Source organism: Azolla caroliniana, unplaced genomic scaffold, assembly GCF_043228905.1.
Source record: "Azolla caroliniana isolate FFs.n. ecotype wild unplaced genomic scaffold, voAzoCaro1.0.p SCAF_11, whole genome shotgun sequence".
Lineage (NCBI taxonomy): Eukaryota > Viridiplantae > Streptophyta > Polypodiopsida > Salviniales > Salviniaceae > Azolla > Azolla caroliniana.
The window spans coordinates 8,560,162-8,583,715 of record NW_028230446.1 but is presented as its reverse complement, the minus strand read 5'-3'; the positions used below and the strand labels follow the sequence as shown (position 1 = coordinate 8,583,715).

The 23,554-nt window shown below is 36.9% G+C and overlaps 2 protein-coding genes across 3 annotated transcripts; both read right to left on the bottom strand.

Moving 5' to 3' along the window:
* Positions 1-201: 201 nt before the first annotated feature.
* LOC147857695 (mitochondrial outer membrane protein porin of 36 kDa-like) lies at positions 202-2,732 on the bottom strand. 2 transcript variants are annotated; one of them, XM_087326712.1, is made up of 7 exons: positions 2,662-2,732; positions 2,116-2,194; positions 1,954-2,021; positions 1,184-1,294; positions 999-1,085; positions 686-894; positions 202-592 (listed from the first exon to the last, which is right to left on the bottom strand). In XM_087326712.1, the coding sequence occupies exons 2-7, from the start codon at positions 2,162-2,164 to the stop codon at positions 286-288; spliced, it is 831 nt and encodes a 276-aa protein (XP_087182838.1). In that variant the 5' UTR covers positions 2,165-2,194; positions 2,662-2,732; the 3' UTR covers positions 202-285. The 2 variants fall into 2 exon arrangements, with proteins under 2 accessions (XP_087182838.1, XP_087182839.1); XM_087326713.1 differs by lacking the exon at positions 2,662-2,732 and having other exon boundaries at positions 2,116-2,207.
* Positions 2,733-3,543: 811 nt separating this feature from the next.
* LOC147857694 (splicing factor U2af large subunit B-like) lies at positions 3,544-23,377 on the bottom strand. The gene is made up of 18 exons (XM_087327779.1): positions 23,244-23,377; positions 21,421-21,632; positions 21,158-21,274; positions 19,428-19,498; positions 19,250-19,308; positions 18,923-18,967; positions 15,887-15,946; positions 15,600-15,660; positions 15,392-15,504; positions 15,200-15,315; positions 15,015-15,113; positions 12,793-12,868; positions 12,568-12,656; positions 12,431-12,494; positions 12,179-12,328; positions 4,475-4,556; positions 4,306-4,373; positions 3,544-4,129 (listed from the first exon to the last, which is right to left on the bottom strand). The coding sequence occupies exons 1-18, from the start codon at positions 23,325-23,327 to the stop codon at positions 3,992-3,994; spliced, it is 1,704 nt and encodes a 567-aa protein (XP_087183905.1). The 5' UTR covers positions 23,328-23,377; the 3' UTR covers positions 3,544-3,991.
* Between the last annotated feature and the right edge of the window lie 177 nt (positions 23,378-23,554).

Genomic DNA, 23,554 nt, shown 5'->3' with positions numbered 1-23,554 from the left:
TTTAAATGCTCTTACAAAGAGGTCATTGAAAATCCTCTCATTCAGTTTGTTCATTCACAAAGAATCTCAATTCTAACTCTTAAGAAAACGAGAATTTAATTATTACGAAAAAGGGGGGCATTCGAATTAATAATGTTTTAATTTACTAGGCAAACAAAAGGACACCCACCCAAAACTGCCCGAGGACTACCAAAACAACTGTTCGCAGATGAGGTTATCACATTGTTATTTGATGATAATAATAAATGTTCGGATAAAAAATGATTTAGACTAGATGGACATCGGTCATGGTTTCATGATGACAGAGATCCCCAGTTTTGCCTTCTTGTCCAAGGCCAGAGCATCAACCTCACCAGAAATCGTTACAAATGACTTGTAAATCCATTCATGCTGAAGGGATGCAGAGACTTTCCCAATGTGACTGATCCTACCCTTCACAGTTGTGAGGGGGTCGAGCATGTAGCTTCCCCCGATAGTGAATGCATTGTTGTTCTTCGAAATGCTGTGAGAAATCTCAGCTGCAACCACAGAATTCGTGAGGGGACTAAGAGTGTGGGCATAGGAGAATTTCATAGTGTCTGCTCTGTCAAGCCTAAAAAACAAACAACAAAAAGGAAGCGAGGAATGAATGATGATTGTTAAGGAAAGATAAATAACCCTTGGTAATAATTTTGCAGCTTCTTACAAGAAGAGGGCAGCTGTGAAATCGGGCTTTGAATAGCTTAGCCCCGCATTATACTTTGTAAGAGCACTAGTAGCACTATCAAAACCAACCTCTCCGCCAAGGCCTATTTCATTAGATCCCAAAACTGTTGAGAACTCCATGATAGGTGACGGAGTTAGACCTAGGCTAGTTCTCACACCAGCATAGCCATGCTTGTATTGAACTTCGACCTGTGTAATGGGAAAAAGTGTCATATATGAAGCAAAGATAAACTTCAATACTTGAATAATAAAAAATTACTCGTTAAAGTTATAAATTCACATTTGCTTGATACCTTGCTTGACTTTTGGTCAGGCACAGTAAAGTTAAGAATTGCCTTGAGACCAGGGGTAGGCTCATCCACAGTGACAGTAGCAGAGATCTGAAAATAACAACAGTGTTTAAGAAAAAGGAATGATTTCGTCAATAGTAATTAGGTCATAAGAGTTAAACTTCAAGAAACATGAGATTCCTACGCACACTAGATTTGGTATCGACATTCAAATCAGCGGTGAGAATGTCCTTCTTAAACTGAACTGTGACATCCCCCAGAACAGTTTCATCCTGCTTGGTCCCAGTGGAGGTGAAAGTCTGCAAAAAGCCATTCAGTGTGATCATCAAACGAGACTTTCCTAGAATTTTCAAAGAAATGAACTTAGAATAAACCTCCTTTCCCAGTCAGCTCTACAGCATTTACTAAATTGGGTAAGCCTCATTTCCAATGAAATATTACAGAATTGAGGCATGAACAAGCCAACTTTTCAACTAAATTCTACAGTATTCAACTCAGAATGCCTCTTCTTATTCAATGACAAACAAGTAAGCCTCGAATATAGCATCTCTTTCAATTCCATACCGATGCATTTAATTTCGAAAAACCTACCTTGCCTTCAATTCAAAAGCATTTTATTTATAATAAGCTCTCTTTCGACACAATTCCACAGCATCTAATTTCACTTAAACCCTCCTTCTGTGCAATTAAAAAGCATCACTTTGAACTCAATTATAAAGCATTTTAATTTACTTCAAAAAAACCTTCTCTTTGGATTCAATTCCAATGCATTTAACCTCCCCGTCAATTCACCTCTCTTTCAATTCAATTCAAACCATCGCCATGTCTCAGTTCCAGTGTGGCTGATCGTCCGAAAAGATCAGCTAAGCATCTGCGGCTTGGTCAGCCTTCGAACTTCAAATATACACATCTATTTCAATTAAACCATAGAGCATCTAAGCTCAGCACAAAAAATTACCAAGCCAGTCGATGTGTTGGTTGTGAGGCTGAACTTGTGGTCATAATAATAATCTTTATACAATGTATCTGAAAGGCAGGGACAATCTTTTTGTTAGATTTGGATGACCTCGAAGCCACATCCAATGAAAAACAATATGCAGATAGAAAACTTTGTGCATACCCCTTGCTTTCTTCCCGATTTCAGAGAAAATGCCAGGACCCTTGCCCATCCTCCAAGCAACAAGTTTTTAACAGCTTTCCTAAGAGATTAAACTAAACAGCATCGTTTCAATGATGGAATAGATATCGCAATGATGGTAATAAAAGACACAGTTTGGTGATTAAAGCTTCAGTGAAAAATGTCTAACTTCGCTATCGATTTTGAAAGATATATAATAATAAACCACATTATTAATTCGGGCATTCTTTGTCTCAAAGCGAGAAAAGTAGAGCTTAAAGAGATGCCTCAAGTATTGAATTGCCAAAAAGCTTAGATTCATCAATTCTTCCTTGTCATTCTAACTAAGGAAGAGTTGCATTGCCTTTCTGAATATTTTCATGCATCCAGATTCTTTTTCAAGAGGAGTAGAAAAATCTCTGCGACGCAAGCGGATTCAAAAGTTCACTCTGTATCTGAATACAGATGTTACGCAAGTCAAACAAATCCAGCCTAACGATGCGGCAGACGTGGAGAGAGAGAGAGAGAGAGGGAGAGAGAGAGACTTACAGAGAGAAACGATAAATATAGGGAGCTCTGCTCGAAGAAACGCAGAGGGAGGGAGATGGGATTGAATGTAGCGTGGAAGCTCAAAAGCAGAGAAAGCGAAAGGTAGTAGTAGCCCTAGCTAAGCGTAGCAGCACCAGCAAAGTAAGTAAAAGTAGGTTTTGGGCAAATTTGGTTGGTTGGTGGTTTCATCAACTTTCATCCATCCAAACCACAGTTTTAACGGTGTAATGGTTTGAACATCCTAGACATAACTCAAAATCTTGAAGTCCATGTGTTAGTTATACGGCATTTTTGCAACCACATTGTGCAATTAATAGAGGCATGTTATCAACATGATATGAATGTACATCCTAGAAACAACTCAAAAGCTTAAGTTGTGTTGAAGATCTTGACCCTTAAAGATGGTATCAACTATTTGATCATGGTTTGGTAATTCATGATTTGCAAAATGCTAATATATAATCATCAAATATACATTTTAAATTGTGAACTCATTGATGAATTCAAAAATTTGAGATGCTGTTTTGATCTTTTTACAAGACAGTTACACAGTTTTTTTGCAAGATTTAGACATGTGAACCAAACAAGAAAACGAGGTCAAGGTACCAAGACATTGTATTGTTTAATCACATTTAAAAAGGCAACACTGCTGATTATTTCTCTTAGTTTCAGAATTGTTGCAAAGGAATGGTACTTGTGTTCATTAGATTACAATGTGTTTGCATGCCAGCCACAGCAACAAAAGACCCACATAATTCATCAAATTTTCAATCATAAGTTACCTTGTTGCACCTCACATTAAAATAAAGATGCATTCTGTGAATCTCAGCAAGCTTCTTGCACTCAGAAATTTGTTTACAATTTAATCTATGCCAATGGCTATGCTTTATGTTTCATATTGACTTTTCAGATTAGGAAAAAATACATGACAGAACATTCTATACAATGAGATGACATTAAGCCTCAGCACTTGTACACCAGTTTTGTGTGTTTTCTCTTGACAGATGTTATTTCCAGTCTAATGTCAGCTCTAGCATCTTTCCAGTTACATTTGATTTGCCTAACACGGCAAAAGAAAGCCTAGTGTGGCCCTTGACATGATGTTGCCAACAAAATGATTGAAACTTCAAATAAATCTCTTCCTGCCCCTAAAATATAGTCTAGGTACTTCCAATGCTCTACCATAGACGAACTTGACACCTTGATGACATTCCTTGTCTTCTTGTTCATGACAAAAATATTAGCCTATAAAACAGATCACTATATCTGCAGTAGTCACCACCTAAAATTTTATGAAATCCTATATGAACAAAATTTCTAGAAAAATGTTCTAATTATCATACTTCCCTGCCAAGAATTTATCTTCTGGATAATATACAGCTAATACAGTGTTACCACCAAACTTCCTTCCATTTAGAACCTCCTTTGCCTTGATAGCCCCTTTCTCATCACTGTAATGCAAAAATACCTGCAGAATATATAAAAAAATGTGAAGATTTAAATTAGTCAAACAAATCCAGAATCATGTGAAAGAGAAAGCGGCAGCTCCATACCACAGAATCATCACACCATATCAGAGAACACAATGTCAAACCAATATCCATTCATTAAAAAACTGACAGACAAGAATAACACATTTATTACCTTCCCTACACCAGCACCACCGTCTTCATTTAGACTTGGCCTAGGAATCACTATGTTTACAAGGGTACCTGAGAAAACGATAACAGTAATAAAGAGTGAAAATTTTAACAGACATATACTGCTGTTTGAAAATAATACAAGGGAAACTAACTTTGGACCTGCAACTCACCATATTTCCGGCACTCATCCTTCATGTCATCATATATTTCTTCATATACATCATCTTCTTTTAGCTCCTCTATTCTCACTACCTGCAAACAACCAGACATTCAATAATACAATTTTGCACATACAACAAAATGATAAGTCATACAAAAGATGGGTCTGACTTAATGGTCAGATTATCAAATTGTGAATTTGAAAATACAGGTTCGAATCCTGTTATTTGCCAATTGAGTATAGAAACCAGAAACCCCTCAGGAATGCAGGAAGAGATTTCTAGGAACCAGGTCACCATCCTAGGAAGAGATTTCTAAGTCAGGCATGTGATGCAGGGTCCTAACAGAAATTTTCAACCTTCAGATCTTTTTTAAATTGAAATTGTAACTTTTTTGTCATTATCAAAGCCATAAATATTTATATATTGTTTAGCAGTCTCGACTGCCATTCTCACTCTCTGTTCATGGGCCAGTCATCCCAGTTCCCTCACACCATTTGGTATTGGTTAAGCTCAAATTGAACCCCAGAGAATTTTAACAAATGTATATCCTAAGTTTTAAGTCATGTCCCATCAGATTTGCCAATATTCTCCCGTGATGGAGAGGCTTGTGCATTGGTTTGAAGCAAATTGTGATTTGCAGTGTGCAGAGTTAATTTGAAGAAACAATCCTGCTCATCCACAAGTATCCCATTGGGATTGGCTCTAGTTACCCAACCCTCCAAATGTATTTTTTATACTTACATAATAATACATATCCATAGGACTTATCTAAGACACATATAAGGCAACAGATTTAACCACTTCAAAACAGTTTCCATTGATAGAAATAGATAAATCTGATCACATCAACTACAAAATTAAGTAAACAAAAGACCTTTAAAGTACAATAAATGTAAAGATATACATTTAGGATATGAAAGGTCAGATTTTGTTAATTCAGAGATTTTGTTTGAAACTAGCGTACAGTCAAACTAAGCTACACAAAGTTGTCAATACACACAAATTGGATATTTTAAAGGCACTTTATAATCTCCCTCCATTACAAAATCTAGAGTACAAGTTTTAAGAACTTCAAAAGAAAAGAATTATGATTTCTTTCAGCAGAAAATTGTTAAATGATGATCCTAACCCAATTGTAGGACCACCCAAGGATATGTTGAGTTCCTATAATAAGAATCCTCAATCGCAACCCTTGCTATTTCATGGAACCAAACATTCCCCTTTGTGGCATCTCTCTCTTTTCTGCAGAACATTTTACCTACAGCAAAGTAAGAATATTTTCTGTCTCCACATAAATTGTCTCACATCTTAAACCATTCATCCTCTGTTCCACCACGTAATCGAATCCACATAGTCCAGAGGTCAATAAACTCCCTCTCGTAACCAGTATACTCTGGTGTGGAGGACATTCGCAAGCGAAATAGTTCCTCCCGTACTTTCATTGCATTACAGAGTCAAATATACTTTGTTTGTTGCACCAACAGTTGGTAATTTACTTGTTGGTTAGGTTGTAAGGACTCATACCAATTTCTTGCTCTTCCATAGAAAGGGGCCACCAATAAAGGAAGTTTCTCAATATTTGTCATCTTCCCTATTGACATTGCATGTGATCAAAAGCGGCCAAAAAAGTTCCAGCATCTTGTATGCCATCACCTGCAAAAGCAAATTGAAAAGCCATCTTGGCTTCGAACAATACGAAAGGAATCTACCCTCCTTGGAGGGCGAAAAATGATGAAGAGAGATAGAGAAAAGAAAGAAAAAGGAATGTTATATTACAACATTAGGGGAACAATACAAACTTCTTAGACTCCAACTAAAACCTCAACTACATAGAACTTTTTTTCTTTCTATGACTCTAAACCAAAATAGACTTCCCGTCTTCGCTCCTTCTACCAAGACTCTTCTCATTTCTTGTAGACCTATTCCTCCTCCCTCCTTCCCCTATGGCAAAGAATTCCCTCCTATTTCTAGGGTTCTGGTTGCGTTATTCTTGCTTTTTTTAAGAAATATACGCTAGTCTATATGAGTCGTTTTTTATACCACTATTTCTCCTTTATATTCCCAAATTTTTCATACAAGATATTTTTGGAAACCTTCCATTGTCAACTTTTCTATGCATCTTTTATTTCGAAATTTGAATATCGGATGAACAAGTTATGAGCTTTTTTATCTATCTAAATCTTAGTGTCCACGCCTTGCTTTTTTCTACTTTTTGACACTTTTGAAATACACCTCCAACTTTATCCCTTCAAGTTCATTCCTTTGATTGTTATGATACTTGAACCTTTCATATCATGCTTTACTCTTGGAAATCTTAGCATCCAACGTATTTGCAACAATCTTTTCTTACAAACAAAAACTGACTTCACAATAAGGATCGCTTTTTCTCAGATATTAAGCTTTAATGAACTATATTAACAAAATCCTAGAATTTAGAGATAGATGTAATTATAAACTAGCCAAAATCCTGCTCGCATATCCAGAAACGCTTGAATGCTTCAAGTTTCAACAATAGTTATATTGATCATCCAATGAGTGAAACTACCGAAGGCTAGGGTAATGCAAGTATCTTTGCCACTAATAGGAAAGAGATAAAAGTCCACGCATTTTTATCTAAAGGAGAATTAACTGATGGTAAGAACCAACATTGTCCATTCTGGATGGAGGATCTGTCTGGTCATAAACATGCAAAGCACCAATAAGTATATATCAATCTGCGTAGATACCCATATTGAACAAAGTATAACCAATCCACCATGATCTCTGATACAAGAAATCTAATGAGAAATAAATTACATTGGCACTACCAACTGGAAATTTGACTCTGAGTTAATGGAAATGGTGTTCTTTCATCATGAAGTGCCAACCTACCCCTCATAAATGGGAGGATACTTTCAATGCAACTTGGGGTCATGCATGTCTTCGCATCGAAGTATCAATTCCTACTATATACGTTGAGGGCCAAAATGACACATGGGACCTACAAGACTTTACTAAGTCCTCTTCCCAGAACTAATGGGGGAAAGCTAGGACTAAAGCCAGAAAAAAAGGTTTATCTACATGTAGCCAGAAGTCAGGTTTGGCAAGTGTAACAATGAGATATGCTTAAAACTCTAGTAACCATGGCCCTCACTTTCTATTGTCAATCTGTGAGAGTGTGGACATTGGTGTGATGGTAGGTGTTGCTTTAGCATCTTTGTCTAGATTTGAACTTGCACATCAGCCAACTTCTCTCAATAATGTTCCCAGTATTTCAGTACTTGACCTTAACAAATATGCTAGGCAATTCTCCATTCATTTGGAGAGCATCCAATGCGGCTGACTACAATATGAACTCATAAGTTCCTGTCTCTTTCTTTTCCTCTATACATTCACATTCCAATATTCATCAATATGCCAGCTTGCAAAACATTTGTGGATGTTTTATTCATCTGGATGAATAAAATTTGCTTTTGTAGTTTTTCTGTTAGATTTGCTATTTCCTATCCAGCCTTGGGGCGGCAAGGGAAATCACAAGAGCTTAAATGTGGTGAATTGTGCAAGCCATTCATTTTGAGACAATTTAACATTAGTGACATTTTAAAATTGAGGTTACAGAGGATACAGAAAGCAAGAAAGAAATAAAGATATATTAACGTCTTTTAAGAGGCCAAAATGGCCTATAAGACCAAACAAGAGATTACATCTTAAGTGTTGTCTCATCTTTGAGAACAAGTCAAAATAAAATAAACATTATTCCGTAAATATAAAAGCAGCAATAAATCCTCTTATTATGGACTCTGCCCTCCTCAATAAGGGCCTAGAGGGTCAATATGTGGTCCAACGTTGTGAACCCCTTCAGAAAGCCTGCCTGTCCAGCTGAACAGCAGCCATTCTGCTCTGCCCATATACTCAATTCTCATTCTAGAATAAATCCATATAGTTTAGCCAAGTAATGGCCAATCATTATTGTCCTATAGTTGCTTGGCATCATGGGGTCTCCACTCTTGAGGATTGGCACAATGGTATGCTGAGTCCATCTAGTAGGGAAACCTTCATACATGGCTCTATTAAAGATGTGTGCTAGCAATGGGATCAAGGTGTCACGGGCATAGATAAAGTGCTCACCCACCAATCCATCATGATCCTAGGCCTTCCCAAATTGTAACCGATCAATGGCATTTCTTACATTTTGTGGAGTAAAAAAGGTTGATGCATGTGGGAATGAGCCATGTGGGTGGGGAAGAGGAGGTTGTCTTGGGATATCATATAGGACCTTTGCATATTCATGCCACACCTAAGGTGAGGTCGGTTGTGTGGTAGGTTGCCTCTCATTAAACATTTTCCAAGCTCTTTTACTTTCTTATCCTAGAAACAAGCATACAAATGATCTTCAAATTTAGCTAAATACGATCTCTTCTTCTTCCGTGAGGCGTTGGAAGGTTGCTCTCACTTGTTTGTGTGTATAAATGCCCCGAGTTACTTCACGCTGCAAGCATCTCCTTGTATCACAACATTCCTCATCATACCAACTATTTTGTATTACTCTACCAAGTTTGGGGGGATTGGCCGTTGTGTGAGAAAAGGCATTTGTGGCTGCTTTATGCAATGATTTTGACAATCCTTGGGTAAGTTCATCAAGGGGTGCGAAAGGATCCAAATCTAGCATGCCATCATATACTCCACAATTATACACATCAATTGTCTCATGAGTAAATTGATACTTAGCCAGCCCACTCTCCTTAGCATATACATCCCTTGTGCATCCATCCTTTACCACGAAACGTAGATATGCATGATCTGCTGCCAAGCCAATAGGTCTACCCGAAATAGTGAACTCTTTTATTTCAGGCATAAGAGATGGAGATCCCATTAGATAATCGATTGTGCTTGCACCTCCTTTTGGGTTCCAACATGTCAAAGCATCTGATCCAGGCCATTGTGACAATCCATTATATATCACAAATCCATGCACATTTCCCAAGGCTAGAAAGTGTTTGTCATATTCAATTGTAACACTCATATCTTGAGCTTGTCGCTTTAGACCAACCTCTTCTGCCATAACTTCTCCATAAACAGCCTCATTGGTGTCAAACATAGTTGTTTGTTCATCCTTGGTTCCTTCATTAAAGTCTCCTAATAGTATTATGTCCCCCATTGTAGCAAATCTTATGATATGATCATATAATGATAGATATGGTGACTCACCTAGAGGTGCAAACCTTGAGTAGGCAGGTGGAAAGTAGCAGATTGCAATATATAACTCCGTAAGATCACCTCTTTGATTGGCATCCACATGTAACGTGCATCCCTCCTGAACCTCTAGTGCTTACTGGTGTCCGAGGCTGGGGACGACATATTGACTCCCATCTATATCCTTGTATAACACAGCCACTCCTCCCGAACCTCTAGTGCTTCCTGGTGTTCGAGGTTGGGGACGACATATTGACTCCGATCTACATCATTGTACCTCAAGGAGTTTGCTAGCGATGCACTGGTGGGTCTCTGTATACATAACAATAATTGTGTTTTTGAAGGTATCTTCAAAATATCCAACGTGTCCATAGAGAGTCATTGCAATTCCATATAGTCACGCATAGGGTCTCATAGGCCATATATCGTCATGTGGTTCTCTTCTTTGTAATAATGACCTTACCGTCTCTATATACAGCCCCTCTTCCTTCCTTTCTTGCATCAAGCGCTCATGGCATGTTTTCTTTGCGGTGTGCCACTTGGGCTGGAGTGAGATCATTATCTAAGTATATTTTCTCACCCTTAAGTACCTTTCTTTTAGATAGGAAAGCTTTTTTATTGTCAATATCCATGATGCGGATAATAAGGGCTTTAGCTCTAGACTCCTCTCTTTCCACCCTCCACGCTAAAGCAAATGGAACATCCGATGCCCCAATCTTTGTTCCAAGATTCTTAGCATCTTCTTGTGGGCTTCCTTTTTCGGCCCAACCAACCACTCGTACATGCAACGCACGAGCTTTCCTCTTGGCTTCCTCTTCTAATGTAGGATTCATCATTGCCATCCTATCCATGGATGTTCCTTTTTGTTTTTTCACTACCTCTATCCAAGGAGCATTTGCTTTAATTTCTTTTTGGGCATGCTTAGCTTGAGCTTTGGCATCTTTGGCCATGTCTGCCCATGTTTGTATTTCCTTTGACATTGGTTTTAACTGTAGAGATGCATTTTTCTACTGCTTCTTGTCCTTTTTTCTAAATCAACTTTTATAGCTACTAACTCAACCTTATTTGAGAATATTTCATCCTTAAGGTATTGTGTCATGTCATCCTTGAGCTCTAAGTTTGATTTCTTGACATGGCTTGTTATGTCTTTCCGCATCTCTTCTAATAACTCAATCTTGAGAGAGACATACAACTCTGTTTTCTGTTTCTCTATCTCTTTTTTCATTTCTTCTTTTAGTGCTCTTTGTATATATATCCTCTGTAATAAGATTGATCTCTTGCGTAATCAAATGACGTAAGAGATCATGCTTCCCATTTTCGACATCAAATGGAATGTTGAATGGAGCTTGCATTTTGGGAGAGAGAGATAAAGATACAAAAAAAAGAGAGTTGTGAGAGAATAATTTGACTTTTTTCCAAAATTCACGTTTTAGTTTCTAGGTTCTATTTGGGGCTGAAACGCAAACTAAGCATGCATGCTACATTATGTAATAGAATCCATACAAATTTTATAGGAAAACTCTGAAATGCATGTGTTCTCGTTATTTCACCCATAGATAAGCCCTCAAAAATAAAGAACTTAGGGGTATTTTATAGTATATCCCTAGATGACTCTCAATTCTCATTATTTCCTCAAATGCCTATAATTAAGTCCTTGAAAGTAAAGAAAAACTTAGAGGTAGTCTAGAGTTTTTTCCAAGTTTTGCTTAGGGCCGAAACACAAACTATGCATGCATGGTACACAACATAGTATGAACCATACGTGCATTCGCATTCGCGAAAGAAAAATACCCTCAAAGAATGATAAATACCATTCTTTTGGATTAACTACTTATTATGAGGTAGATAAGCCTAAAAATGAAAAAAAAAACAAAAAAAACATTAAAAAAATGGGGGAAAAACAAAAAAAAAACACAAGAATGTTTGGATAACATTCGCATTCGTTTTCCAACATAGGAAAACGAATGTTATACTAGACGAACATGGATTTTACGTACTGCGGTACACAATATGATAGAATCCATACATACTTTATAGAGAAAAACTATGAAATGTTCCAACTTTTCTTTTATATCCCAACCTGAGTTCTCATTAATTCCTCAAATTCCCATGGTTAAGCGCCTTGGAAATAAAGAAAAACTTTCTCAGTATATCCCAGAATGCCGCTGACTTCTCATTACTTCCTCAAGTGCACATTGTTAAGTCGCATGGAAATAAAGACTAAGCCTCGGGGTATTTCAAAGTTTCTCCTAATTTACAATGTGTGCATATTTAAACATGCATATACGTGAGTATAATATTACATAGATATGACAATGTAAATTTAATACATTACAGAATCAAGAGATACCTGACCTAAATTCTCATTATTACCTCAAATGCACATGGCAAAGTCATTTGGAAATAAAGAAAAACTTGCGGGTATTTCAGAGTTTCTCCAAATTTATAATGTGTGCATATTCAAACATGCAGATATGTGTTATTATAACATCACATAGATATGACAACATAAATATAATATATTACTAAATAAAGAGATACCTGACTCAAGCAAATAACCTTGGATGGACTTTCAGTGGATAACAAATGCGCAGTTGTCACTCCAGGCATCAAACCAGCAGAGAATCCTGTCATCAAACCAGGATACCCTGACAGAGCCATTGTTGTTCCACCCATTTGCATAGCCAAATTCTAGCAATCATATAGTACACAAATGAATTGCTTGAGAGAAAAATGGTTACATCTCCGAGATAAAGCATGTTCCTAAATCTTGAGGAAAGTTACATTGACTACCTGCATTGTCAATTGTTGCTGTGATTGTGGGAGACCAAACATTTGTTCTGGTTTTGGCTGCCCACTGTGAAAAATGTGTCTACATATTAGGTGTGTCTGCATTTTACACTGCTGAATGGATCCAGCACATTCTTTACCTGGCTGTTGCTCTTCGAACCGTTAACGTTTTATCACCCATTTTCAGTCCATTTAGTGCTGCACATGCCACATCAGTTACAGCTGGATCCTGACATATCGTAAGTGGGTAAATCAATTCAAAATAACCACTCTCTTTGCTCCGGCATGCATATTCTCACGCCCTAGATATTATCACTTCACTGTACCAACTAACTACTACATGATTGTTGCGGCCTAGGTTTTACCTGATAAACACAAAATCCGTAGCCTTTGGAGTTGCCTGTGTCTTGATCTTTCACCAGATCAAATCCCCGGAGTGACCTAAAAAAACAGTTAATCCATCTGTGACATTGAATCACTTTCCAAAAGCACGTCAGCTGGAATGTGTCTGCACACATTTCTGTTTAACTTTTACTTTTCCTTTAACATGAATATGTGGGCTTAGCATTTCTTTCTGCTTCTCAACTTTTTATGAAGTTGATTTTTTCTTCTCAGAGGTCATTCAATATGGTTACTGATTGGTTTGGCTTGCATTTCAGTATGATTTATAAATCATCACTAATGCACGTTACATGGGCAAGAAAATCAATGCTGGTGGAAAACATATTGAGGAGATTATGCAAACGAAACAAGTGATTGATTTACAGATGCATTTACAAGATCCTCGTAAAATATGTTGGGCTTCTGAACTTTATATATTTGTGTGCCACTCAAAGAGTGAATGACTATGAGAGAATTGAAATTGATTGATTATAAAATTCTAAAAACAATAGTTTCAAATATTTATTATAGAAGAGTGCACTTGTGTACTACATTAGAAGTTTATCTAAAAGCACGTAAATTCCCTTGCTGAGAGAGAAGAAACTTTCTAAGAAAAGTACTTGCAAAAAAGGATTTCTTCCTAAAAATATGCATCGTTAATCAAACTTTCAAATCCACCTTCTAAAGACAATGATATAGCATACAACCAGCATAATAGCATGCATACTACATGAGTTCCAAAACACATATGTTCCTTTACTGAAAGAGAAGAAACCTTTTAAGAAAAGTACTTACAAAAAAGGATTTCTTTCTACAAATATGCATAGCTAATTGCGAAATCAATTTTTATTCAAAAGAAAATATTGTTGCAAGTATGTTGGATGCTAGGATGCCCAAGAATAAAGCTCAATATGAAGGATTCAAGTATTATAACAATCAACGAAGGAAGGAACTTCAATGGATAAAGATAGAGGCGTTTTTCAAAAAAATGAAAAAAAGCAGGGCATGGATACGAAGATTTAGATAGATAAAAAAACTCATAACTTCTTCATCAAAGATCACGCCAATCATGTCAAGATAATACTGAATTCCTACACATTGCAGAAGTTAAATCCCTTCATAGCTGATAGTCTAATGTGTATGATAGTTGTTGCTCTGTTCTGTTATATTCTCTCATTTTAAATCATAATTAAAACCTGTGATGTTATTATATAGGCCTTATTACTAGAACTAAGTCAAGAACTGCCATTGAAACTGAAACTTTGGATACCTGGGTGCCAACCGAACTCCCTTTTCTCTAATGTGGAGTAAAGTGCAGTAGCTGACTGCATCTTAGTTCATGTTCCCAAGGATTTTTCATGAATGAGTTGCAACAACCCTACCCGATCAACAATAGCATCACAATTACAATAACATTTCCATTGCTTCTCTTGCAGACATCTCTTCAGACATGACCCTGGGCAACAAATGATGTGCTTATAGCCTGACAATGTTGAATGATTCACTAAAATTTCTTTCTAAAGGTCAACATTAGTTAGTATCCTGACCGGTCTCTAAGAATTACTTCATATGATTAACCCTATGGAGGGCATAATTCAATCTGATCTCAACATAGCGATCATTACTGGTGCCAACTAAAGATGAGCTCATCTCTTGTAATTTCCTAACGATGATTGATTCGACTGCTGGGTGCTGAATGAGTAGATACACTGCAGCCTCAAAACTTCACAGCTGGAGAACACAAATTTAATAAAAGGAAGTTCTGTTTTGTAGAGGTTCAATGAAATATGGTTTAAAATGTTGATTTGGGTTCTGCCTGAAATTTTTCTCTGAATTAGTTTGTAATTTTCAAATGTCTTATATTCTTGTTTTTGGTTATTTATTGGTTTGCAATTAGCAAGACCCGTGAGACTGTTTTGGAGAACTTTTTCCATAGCCAAGGAGATTCCATGTAACCCTAACAGAATCTAATCCAACATCCTTATTAAAGAGTCCCTGACCTTCATTTATCTTCTGAGGCTGAAACTACCCTTCACTATAAACCAATTAGTCAATTGTCATGATAGACTAAACCACTTAACAGACTTTTGAGTAGATAGCCATTTTTCTCTGCTTTCCTTGCTTTTCAGCAAAAAATATATGAACAAAATACCTTTTAATCAGTTTATACTTTATGGTATAACATTAATTAGCATAAGAGTCCTACCCAAATGACTCCAATAGTTCTCTGATTTGTACTTCCGTAAGATAGTATGGCAGTCCTCCAACAAAAACTCTATCTGGTCCATCAGCACCACCAATAGCCCTAGCAAATCAAACTTGAACACTAAGAGAATTATTTCAATTATATTCGTCCAAAAAACTTTCAAGGTCCTTTAAAGCAATTGCTACCCAGATGTTAGCCCAACAGCAGCTAGATTGAGATGTGGACTGGGTTGACTTGGGCCAAGGGTAGCAGCTACTGAGGGGTTATAATCTGTTGGACGCCTTACTCTGACTGAGACACCCTATATAGAAACAATAGCTGAAAATATTATATCCAATGCCTATAACGCTGGATAATTTACACAAAGTAACATGTACCTCAAATATGATGCCATCAAGCGCCATTGCATTGCTTGCTTCTTCAACAGTTCGCATCTCCACAAATGCAAATTTCTTTTCATGATTAATATAAACATTCACCACAGCATCACCTAGAGAATTTATACAAACTTACAAATGAGTAATATGTACAATCCACTTTTGAGTTAAAGTGAAGTCAATCTTTGCAGTTTCTACAATCATTTACCTGGACCAGCTGAGTTGCCACCTATCACTGCCATGACTTGACTAAAGAAAGTTGCAATGGTCTAGGCCAGGAAACAAACTTAGTTCCTAAAACAAACATTTCTGCATACTCCACAAAGCATAGACAGTTGATTGAATTTTTTTCATCTTTTAAAGATATGTTTTCTCCAACTTATCAATATATATAATTAAGCTTACATGATAGATTATCCATGGCTATGTAAGTTATATAGCACGAAACACATTATAACAGTGCCTTCATTGCCTCGAAACTCATGGAAAAAATACCTGTTCATTGGCCAATGGGGGTAGACCCCCAACATACACTCTCCTTGCATGCCTTGTTGCCTTGTTTCCATTAAAAAAACATTTGTCAAATAGCTGAAATATTGTTGGGATTAACGGCCCTTAGGTTGTTCCTATTAAACTAGGCAAACTTTTTATATAGTTTAATATTTTCTGATCTTTTGTTAAAGTTGTACAGTCTCGTTTTCAGAACTGTACTACAACTCCTGCAAGAATATTTTGAACACTGAATGGGATTCTTAAACAAGATTCCCACTCAGCATTAAATAGGTATTTATGAGGCCATGACTTAGCTATCCAATCAGCATTTAAAGCTCTTCTCCTAAGAGCATATTCTATGTATCTTGGATAGCATATATGGGTGTGTGCGCACTCCTACCTTGTACATTTTTCAAGTAGTGGGCTTTTGTTTTGCAAAACTGTTTCTGCTTTATTAATCTCTCCTATATGTTAAACCCCATAATTGTTTTTTGTTTCTACACCTTTGTCTTTAGATATTGCAGAGAACTGTCATTCTATCGTCACTTCTGTACAACTGGTATCAGAGTGAGGTGGCAAACTTTAAGGAGCTCCATTGCGTAGTCTTCCACTTTGAATAAGTGAGTTTATTTTTCATGTCTGTTCCATATTCATCCTTTTACCATAGTAAATACATCATCCAATGTTGGGGTAGAATTCAGGACATTTCATGGCATTGGATTCAATCTATGGAAGGTTAGAATGGAAAGCACACTTTACTTACAAGGATGTGCAGAAGCATTGGAGGAAAACAAATCAGCTGGTATGGATGATGCAACTTTACTGCTCAAACCTAAGGCAGTTGCCCACATTTACAGGGCAGTATCAGATGGAGTTTTAGGAAATATCAAGGGGCTGCCTAGTGGTCATGACGTACGGCACAAATTGAAGACTATGTATGAGTAACAACTGCAGTGAATCAAGTTCGTTTCATGAGAAGGCTCATGGTTGCACGACCTGATGATGCCAAGTTTGCAGTTGAACACATTTAAAAATTCAATGGTCTATTCAATCAACTTCAAGATGTGAGATTGCAAATCTCTGATGACAGAATAAAGGCTACGTTCTTACTCATGACATTGCCTAAAACATGGGAGGTTCTTCTAATCTCATTCTCAGATAGTGCAAGCCTTACATTTGATGGAGTTAGAGGAGCAATCCTTGATGAAGAAATTCATCAAAAAGCAAGTGGGGAGTCTTCTAGTTCTCCAAACATAACAGGAGGCGGACCTGCAGGATTCTGCTCGTCAATCGGCCTCTCTAGGTCGAATAATTCCAATTCTTATTCATCAATTGACTTCAGCAGGTCTGCCGACTCTGAAAATGACTACACTTAGGACACTTTTCACTATTTCAGCCTTTTGGGATTTGCTGTTGGTTATATCATATGGATGTAAAGACGACTTTCCTTCGTGTAAGTCTAAATGAAGAGCTTTATATGTTGCAGCCAGGAAATGTGCATCTAGTTTGTAAACTTCAATACAGCCTCTATGGGAAGAAACAAGATCCGCACCTATGGTGTAAGAAATTTGACTCTTTCATGCTCTCAAATGGTTTCACTTGGGGTAAAGCAGATCCTTGTCTCTATATGAAAAAGGAAACTAATTGAAGTCCTATTATTTTGGTTTTGTATGTTGATGACATGCTCATTGCAGGAAAGCATGAAACAACTTTGCAAGAAGTAAAATACAAATTCAAATCTGCATTTCCCATGAAAGATCTCGGAAAAGCTGAGCACATTCTTGGAAAAAGAATCAGACGAGACAGACAAGAAGTTACTATTTGTGTTCCAAGAAAAGTACATTGAGAAGGTATTGGAAAGATTTCAGATGACTAATGCAAAGCCACCTTCAGTGCCTCTTCAACCACAAGTAAAGCTTCCAAAAGCACATTGTCCCAAAGACCAAGGGGAAACAGATACAATGCAAGCTATCCCATATGCTTCAGCTTGTGTGTCATTAATGTATGCATGGTATCAACAAGACCTGATATTTCATATGCAGTAGGAGTAGTAGGAGTTCAACCTGGACAACAATTGGGCTGCCCTCAAGTCTATCCTTAGATATCTCAAAGGCACTAAGGAAACATGCATTTGTTATGGCAAAGGTGACTTGAATCTTCATGGTTATCGTGATTCTAATATGGCTAGAGATGTAGACACAAGAAAATCTATTTTGTGTTCACTGCTGCAACAGATTATTGCACTCTCTACTACAGAAGCTGAGAATATCTTAGCTATAGAGGTTTCTAAAGAGGCCATTTGGTTAGTTCTCTTGTGCACTGAGCATGGCCTCCCAAAGCAAGTTCCAGTCCTACATTGTGATAGCCAAAGTGCCATATGTTTCACAAAGAACCCTGTTTCCCATGCAAGAACTAAATATATCGATATTCTCTATCACTTCATTAGAGAGGTGATAGAGGATGGTGTAATGATACAGCCAAGAATCTGGAAGATCGTTTACCAAAGTGTTTATCAACACTACCTTGAGAGAGTGGGAGTTACCTAGTAGAGTAACCCAGCTCCTTTAAATGGGAGTTTGTTGGGATTAACAGCCCTTAGTTGCTCCTATTAAACTATACAAAGGTTTTTATATAATTTAGTATTTTCTGATTTTTTATTAGAGTTTTACAGTCTTATTTTCAGAACTGTACAACTCCTATAAGAATATTTTGTACATTGAATGGGATCCTTGGACAAGATTCCCACTCAGCATTAAATAGGTATTTATGAGGCCCCATCAGCATTTAAAGGTCTTCTCCTAAGAGTATATTCTATGTATCTTGAATAGCATGTGTGTGTGCACGCCTACCTTGTACATTTTTTAGTGGGCTTTTGTTTTGCGGAACTGCTTCTGCTTTCTTTAATCTCTTCTATGTATTAAACCCCATAATTGTTTTTAGTTTCTGTATCTCTGCCTTTAGACATTTCAGCAAACTGTCATTCTATCTTCAGTTCTCTACACATATTGCTGAAAAAAGTTAACATATGAGAAATCAGACCTGTTGGGTCATTGATTGCATAGAAACAGTTGGTAGTCCACTGAACTGCAGAAATTAACATCCATTTTCAGATAATTTAGGTTCAAACTTAAAAGCACCAAAATGAAGGGCTTACAAAAGGGAAGCCACCTATGCTTACCATTGCAATTTTTTAAATTTAGAATGCTCAGTTATTGATTAAAGCAATGCAATAGATCATAGTAATAAATGAACTGGCAAGAACTGCTGCTATAACATGCAAAATTTTGCAATGTCCTTTACTAACAATTGAATTCCAAGCTAACAAACAATAAAGAAGTGTATTTTAATGTGGTGTTGAATACTAGCCTGAGCTGCAGCAAATGGAAACATTCCTGGCAACATTCCTGGAACTGTTGATGGTAGACCTATCCATGCACTCCAAACAACATCACTGTCTTCAGCCCTCTTACTCTTATTCAATTAAGCAAATCAGCTGAATAATACACAGAATCAGTTACAAAATGACAATAAACAGTTGACAAACCTGGCAATGCAGCATTAACAACAGCAGCAGCTGGTGGAGCCATGTCAAATCCACTTTGCCGCTTCGATGATCTATCAAAACAGAAACTAACATAAACAAGCCTGGCGTCTACCTGTTCCAGCAAATCATGGACTCTCCCTTAAAAAATACCCTATTGTTGAAAATGATGTAGAACTTTCATCCCTGTTTTTATAATGGCCAGAAACCTTAAATTTTCTATGAAAACCATAAAATTAGGACAAGGGGTTTGCTAGACTGTAGCGAACAAAAAATTAAGGATGGTATGACTAGCATCAGAGTCAGCATTAGATTCCCACAAAGCTCGACCTAAAACCATAAATAATAAGTGTGAGACAACATGTGATAAGGTATCTCTCTCTATAATAATCCTCATAGTATTCTTTTTTACACAATTTAAACTTCAAGTTAACAATTATGATATTTTTACTTTCTTATCGCTTATTCCTACTCAAAATCTCTGTACAAAGTGCTTCGTCATCATTCTCTCCATCACTAGGGATTTCACAGTTTGGTTGTGTTGGCTTGCTACATGCAGTTATGATGTTCTACTTTGTTATCTCTAATTCCTACTCAAACATCTTATCTATAGCTCCTACTCAAACATCTCTATTTCTCTCTTTAGCCCCATCACTCCTACTAATGCTACAAGTCAATCACGGGATACATAAATGGGCTTCAGACCAGGACATAACAAAGGGTTATAATTGATCGGGCAATGGCAATTTGCCGTGCACGTAGGCCCCGGCCCCATGGACCACGACCTCGAAACCCTTGTCATCAACAAATAAAAGCCATTATCTCCCGCCATCGTAGGTGCTTCCCTTGCTTCGGAGACATTTCCATTCTGGATCGACCTATGCTAGAGATCTTTCGAAGACAAAAGCTACAATATACCTAACTTGAGAATCTCACATGTGCCAAAAACCAGATTCCCTTGTTTCTTTTCTTTTCATCTTATTTACTTTTATATTTACTGTGTAATATTTATTTTATTTTGACTTGTTCTCAAAGACGAGACAACACCTAAGATGTAATCTCTTGTTTGGTCTTATAGGCCATTTTGGCCTCTTAAAAGACATTAATATATCTTTCTTTCTCTCTGTACAACACCGAAGATGTAATCTCTTGTTTGGACTTATATTGATTTGTTCTCAAAGACGAGACAACACTTAAGATGTAATCTCTTGTTTGGTCTTATAGGCCATTTTAGCCTCTTAAAAGACATTAATATATCTTTCTTTCTTTCTCTATACAACACCAAAGACGTAATCTCTTGTTTGGTCTTATAGGCCATTTTGGCCTCTTAAAAGACATTAATATATCTTTCTTTCTTTCTCTATACAACGCCAAAGATGTAATCTCTTGTTTGGTCTTATAGGCCATTTTGGCCTCTTAAAAGACGTTAATATATCTTTCTTTCTTTCAGAATGGAGTGCTTATCATGCTCTTCATCACTAGGAATATCACAGTTTGGTTGTGTTGGCTTCCAACATGCTCCCTCTTATGAGATATTAACCTATAATAAGCTCCCTTTCTTCCTCATATTGACTTGCAGTTAAGTTATCTCAATTGCCCTCATTCCATTTCATAGAGAAATTTCCCTTAGGATTACAACTTTCGCATATCATATAACTATATGTCTGAATTAAAAATATATACTTAATGACTAATAGCAACAAAATATGTTTTGAAAAAAATATGCAAATTACCTTCGTTCCCGAGAACGTGAACGAGATCTGGAGTGTTGTTTTGATGTGTCTCTTGGTGGAGATCGTGACTTATGCTTGTGCCTATGCTCCCGATCTTGATCACGATCATAGCCATGTCTGCACCAATTTAGTTATATAAATATCCCACTATAGACAATTAAAGTAGGGAACTAAAATAAGAGTTTTAGTGTGACACACTGGTGTTAAGAGTGCCATGGATAAAAACACTACACTTTGCTACAAATTATGTAGACAGAATATACCTGTCACGGTCATGCCCTCGTTCACGATCTCGGCCTCTATGTGATTTATGATCATTATCCCTATGAGATTTGTGTTCATTGTCTCTATGAGATCTCTGTTCACTATCTCTAGCACTCCTTTCACTCTGAATCCTATCATTTCCATCTCGACGTTTTGAATCACGATCGTGATCCTTTGTCTGATTTCTTGCCTTAGATTCATGTGCATCCCTCTGAACCAAAAGAGACATCACATAAAAAATGGTGACTATCATCACTTAGAACATTGTGTAAATCACTAGCTTCTTTACATCGAATTAGATATTTTTTAAAAAGAAAGTAGATTCGGCTTTCTTCCCTCTATCTTTGAGGGAACTCCTTGCCCATCCAGCATGTCATGGGACAAGATGGACGGATCCATAAAATGTGATTAGTGCTTTTATTTATCACATTGTATCTCTAACTAGGATAGTTGTTAGTTATTCAGTTTCTAGATAATGTTAAAAATTGTAAAAACAAAAAGTTTTTCAGGCATATGAAAAAAACTTTGCACCAGTTACCAAAGCCAAAGTCTATATCAATCTACTTGTACGATTCTTTCAACGCCTATCACTAGTCAACAATTCTAATTTGTTCAAAGGGTTCTCCATTGTGATATGGAGAGAGTACCATGACTAGTAAAGTGTCAAACCAAGTGAAAATATAACAAAAGCTTAATCGTCCAATGTGATTCGTGTTTGTTAAGTGTTCTAGAAAAACAAGATGTGCTGTCAGACAGAAAAAGTTCAGCATAAAGTCAGGATATCAGATGCTTGAAAAGCAGTTCTCTTTTTTCCAAAAAATACAATATTTTCTCTTGCCAAATGTCTAAGGGAATCAATAATTTATTAGTCTTTAGTATCTTTTACGTAAATAAATTCCATGGTATCAATGGTGATTCGTTGTTATTTTGGATACAATCAAGCTTATGTGAGATCAATGTCTGAAATAATATAAATTATTCAACTCACCAATCAATATTAAAATTGAAGTTTGACACATAGATTTTATTATTTTGTTTCATTGTGCATGTCAATGCCTCAAAAAATACATTGAAGAAAGAAGCTTGGAGACCTGACTTGCAAAAGACATGTAGTTACACAAGAAATTGCACAACATTTCTGTGGTTGCATCTGTAAGTTCTGTGTTCCTGTGATTGTAGACAGGCAACGTGACTTTATTTCTATTTTACGAAAAGAAAGTCCCCAAAATTGGGAAATGCACCTTCAGAATTGGCAGAATTATCAAGCGCACTCTATCCTGTTTTTAGGATACATTGCCCTTATACAACTTGAATTCATTATTCACGGATCAATTGGATTACAATCATCTCTGCCTATGGTGGATAAACATCCATACATCTTATGATGTCAAGAATGGTCTATTATATTTTATCTTCCACCTAATCCACCCACCCTTTCATTTCACTCGAGTTGTTTCACCCTTAGCCAGATGTCTTTCCTCCCAGTACATTTTCTGTCGATATAGTAACATTGTCAAAAATAGCCAGTGTCATATATTTGGATGGGCAGCTACGCTTAGTTCAAGGTTCACACCATTTCTTATCATCAGAATCCTTCTGATATAAAAGTGGCCAATTAAAAATGTTTGAGATTCAGAAAATGCAATTAAAACAGTCTTCTATCCTCAAGAAAGATTAATTCGACTTTGTAGCATAAAATTTCCGACTGGAAGATGACTCCATTACTCGAGTTCAGAAACGCAAAACCATAATGCCAGAACATAGACGCAGGAAACAAAACATCCACGGAACCAGAGCGAGGGTGGATGGGCAAAGCTCTTACCTCGCGATGTCTGCTTCTATTAGACTGGTCTTTTCTGTTGGGAGGGGATTCGTAGGTCCCATTATCTCCCTCGTAGTCCCCCATGACAAACGAGAGGTCAGCGGAAACCTAGCCAGCTATGATTGTGTCTGCACTGTTTGTTCTCTCCAAAGCCCTAAACCTAATCTGATCAGGGGGCCGACCTCAGAAACAAAACAAAAACAAACGAATCAGCTCTTCTTTAACAATGTTATTATGTATATATATATATATACATACATACATACATAGTGCAAGTTAAGTTTTAAAATATGTGTGTATACATACATATA

What these genes read in the sequence shown, in the direction of transcription:
- LOC147857694 (XM_087327779.1), bottom strand. Translation starts at nt 23,327, where the DNA reads ATGGGGGACTACGAGGGAGATAATGGGACCTACGAATCCCCTCCCAAC. An exon ending in TGCAATCAATGACCCAACAG is followed by an intron (nt 15,947 to 18,922) that starts GTCTGATTTCTC and finishes AATGGAAACAAG; the next exon opens with GCAACAAGGCATGCAAGGAG. An exon ending in GAACTATTGGAGTCATTTGG is followed by an intron (nt 12,869 to 15,014) that starts GTAGGACTCTTA and finishes CTGTTTTTTTAG; the next exon opens with GTCACTCCGGGGATTTGATC.
- LOC147857695 (XM_087326712.1), bottom strand. Translation starts at nt 2,164, where the DNA reads ATGGGCAAGGGTCCTGGCATTTTCTCTGAAATCGGGAAGAAAGCAAGG. An exon ending in AATCGGGAAGAAAGCAAGGG is followed by an intron (nt 2,022 to 2,115) that starts GTATGCACAAAG and finishes CCTGCCTTTCAG; the next exon opens with ATACATTGTATAAAGATTAT. An exon ending in CCAACACATCGACTGGCTTG is followed by an intron (nt 1,295 to 1,953) that starts GTAATTTTTTGT and finishes GGCTTTTTGCAG; the next exon opens with ACTTTCACCTCCACTGGGAC.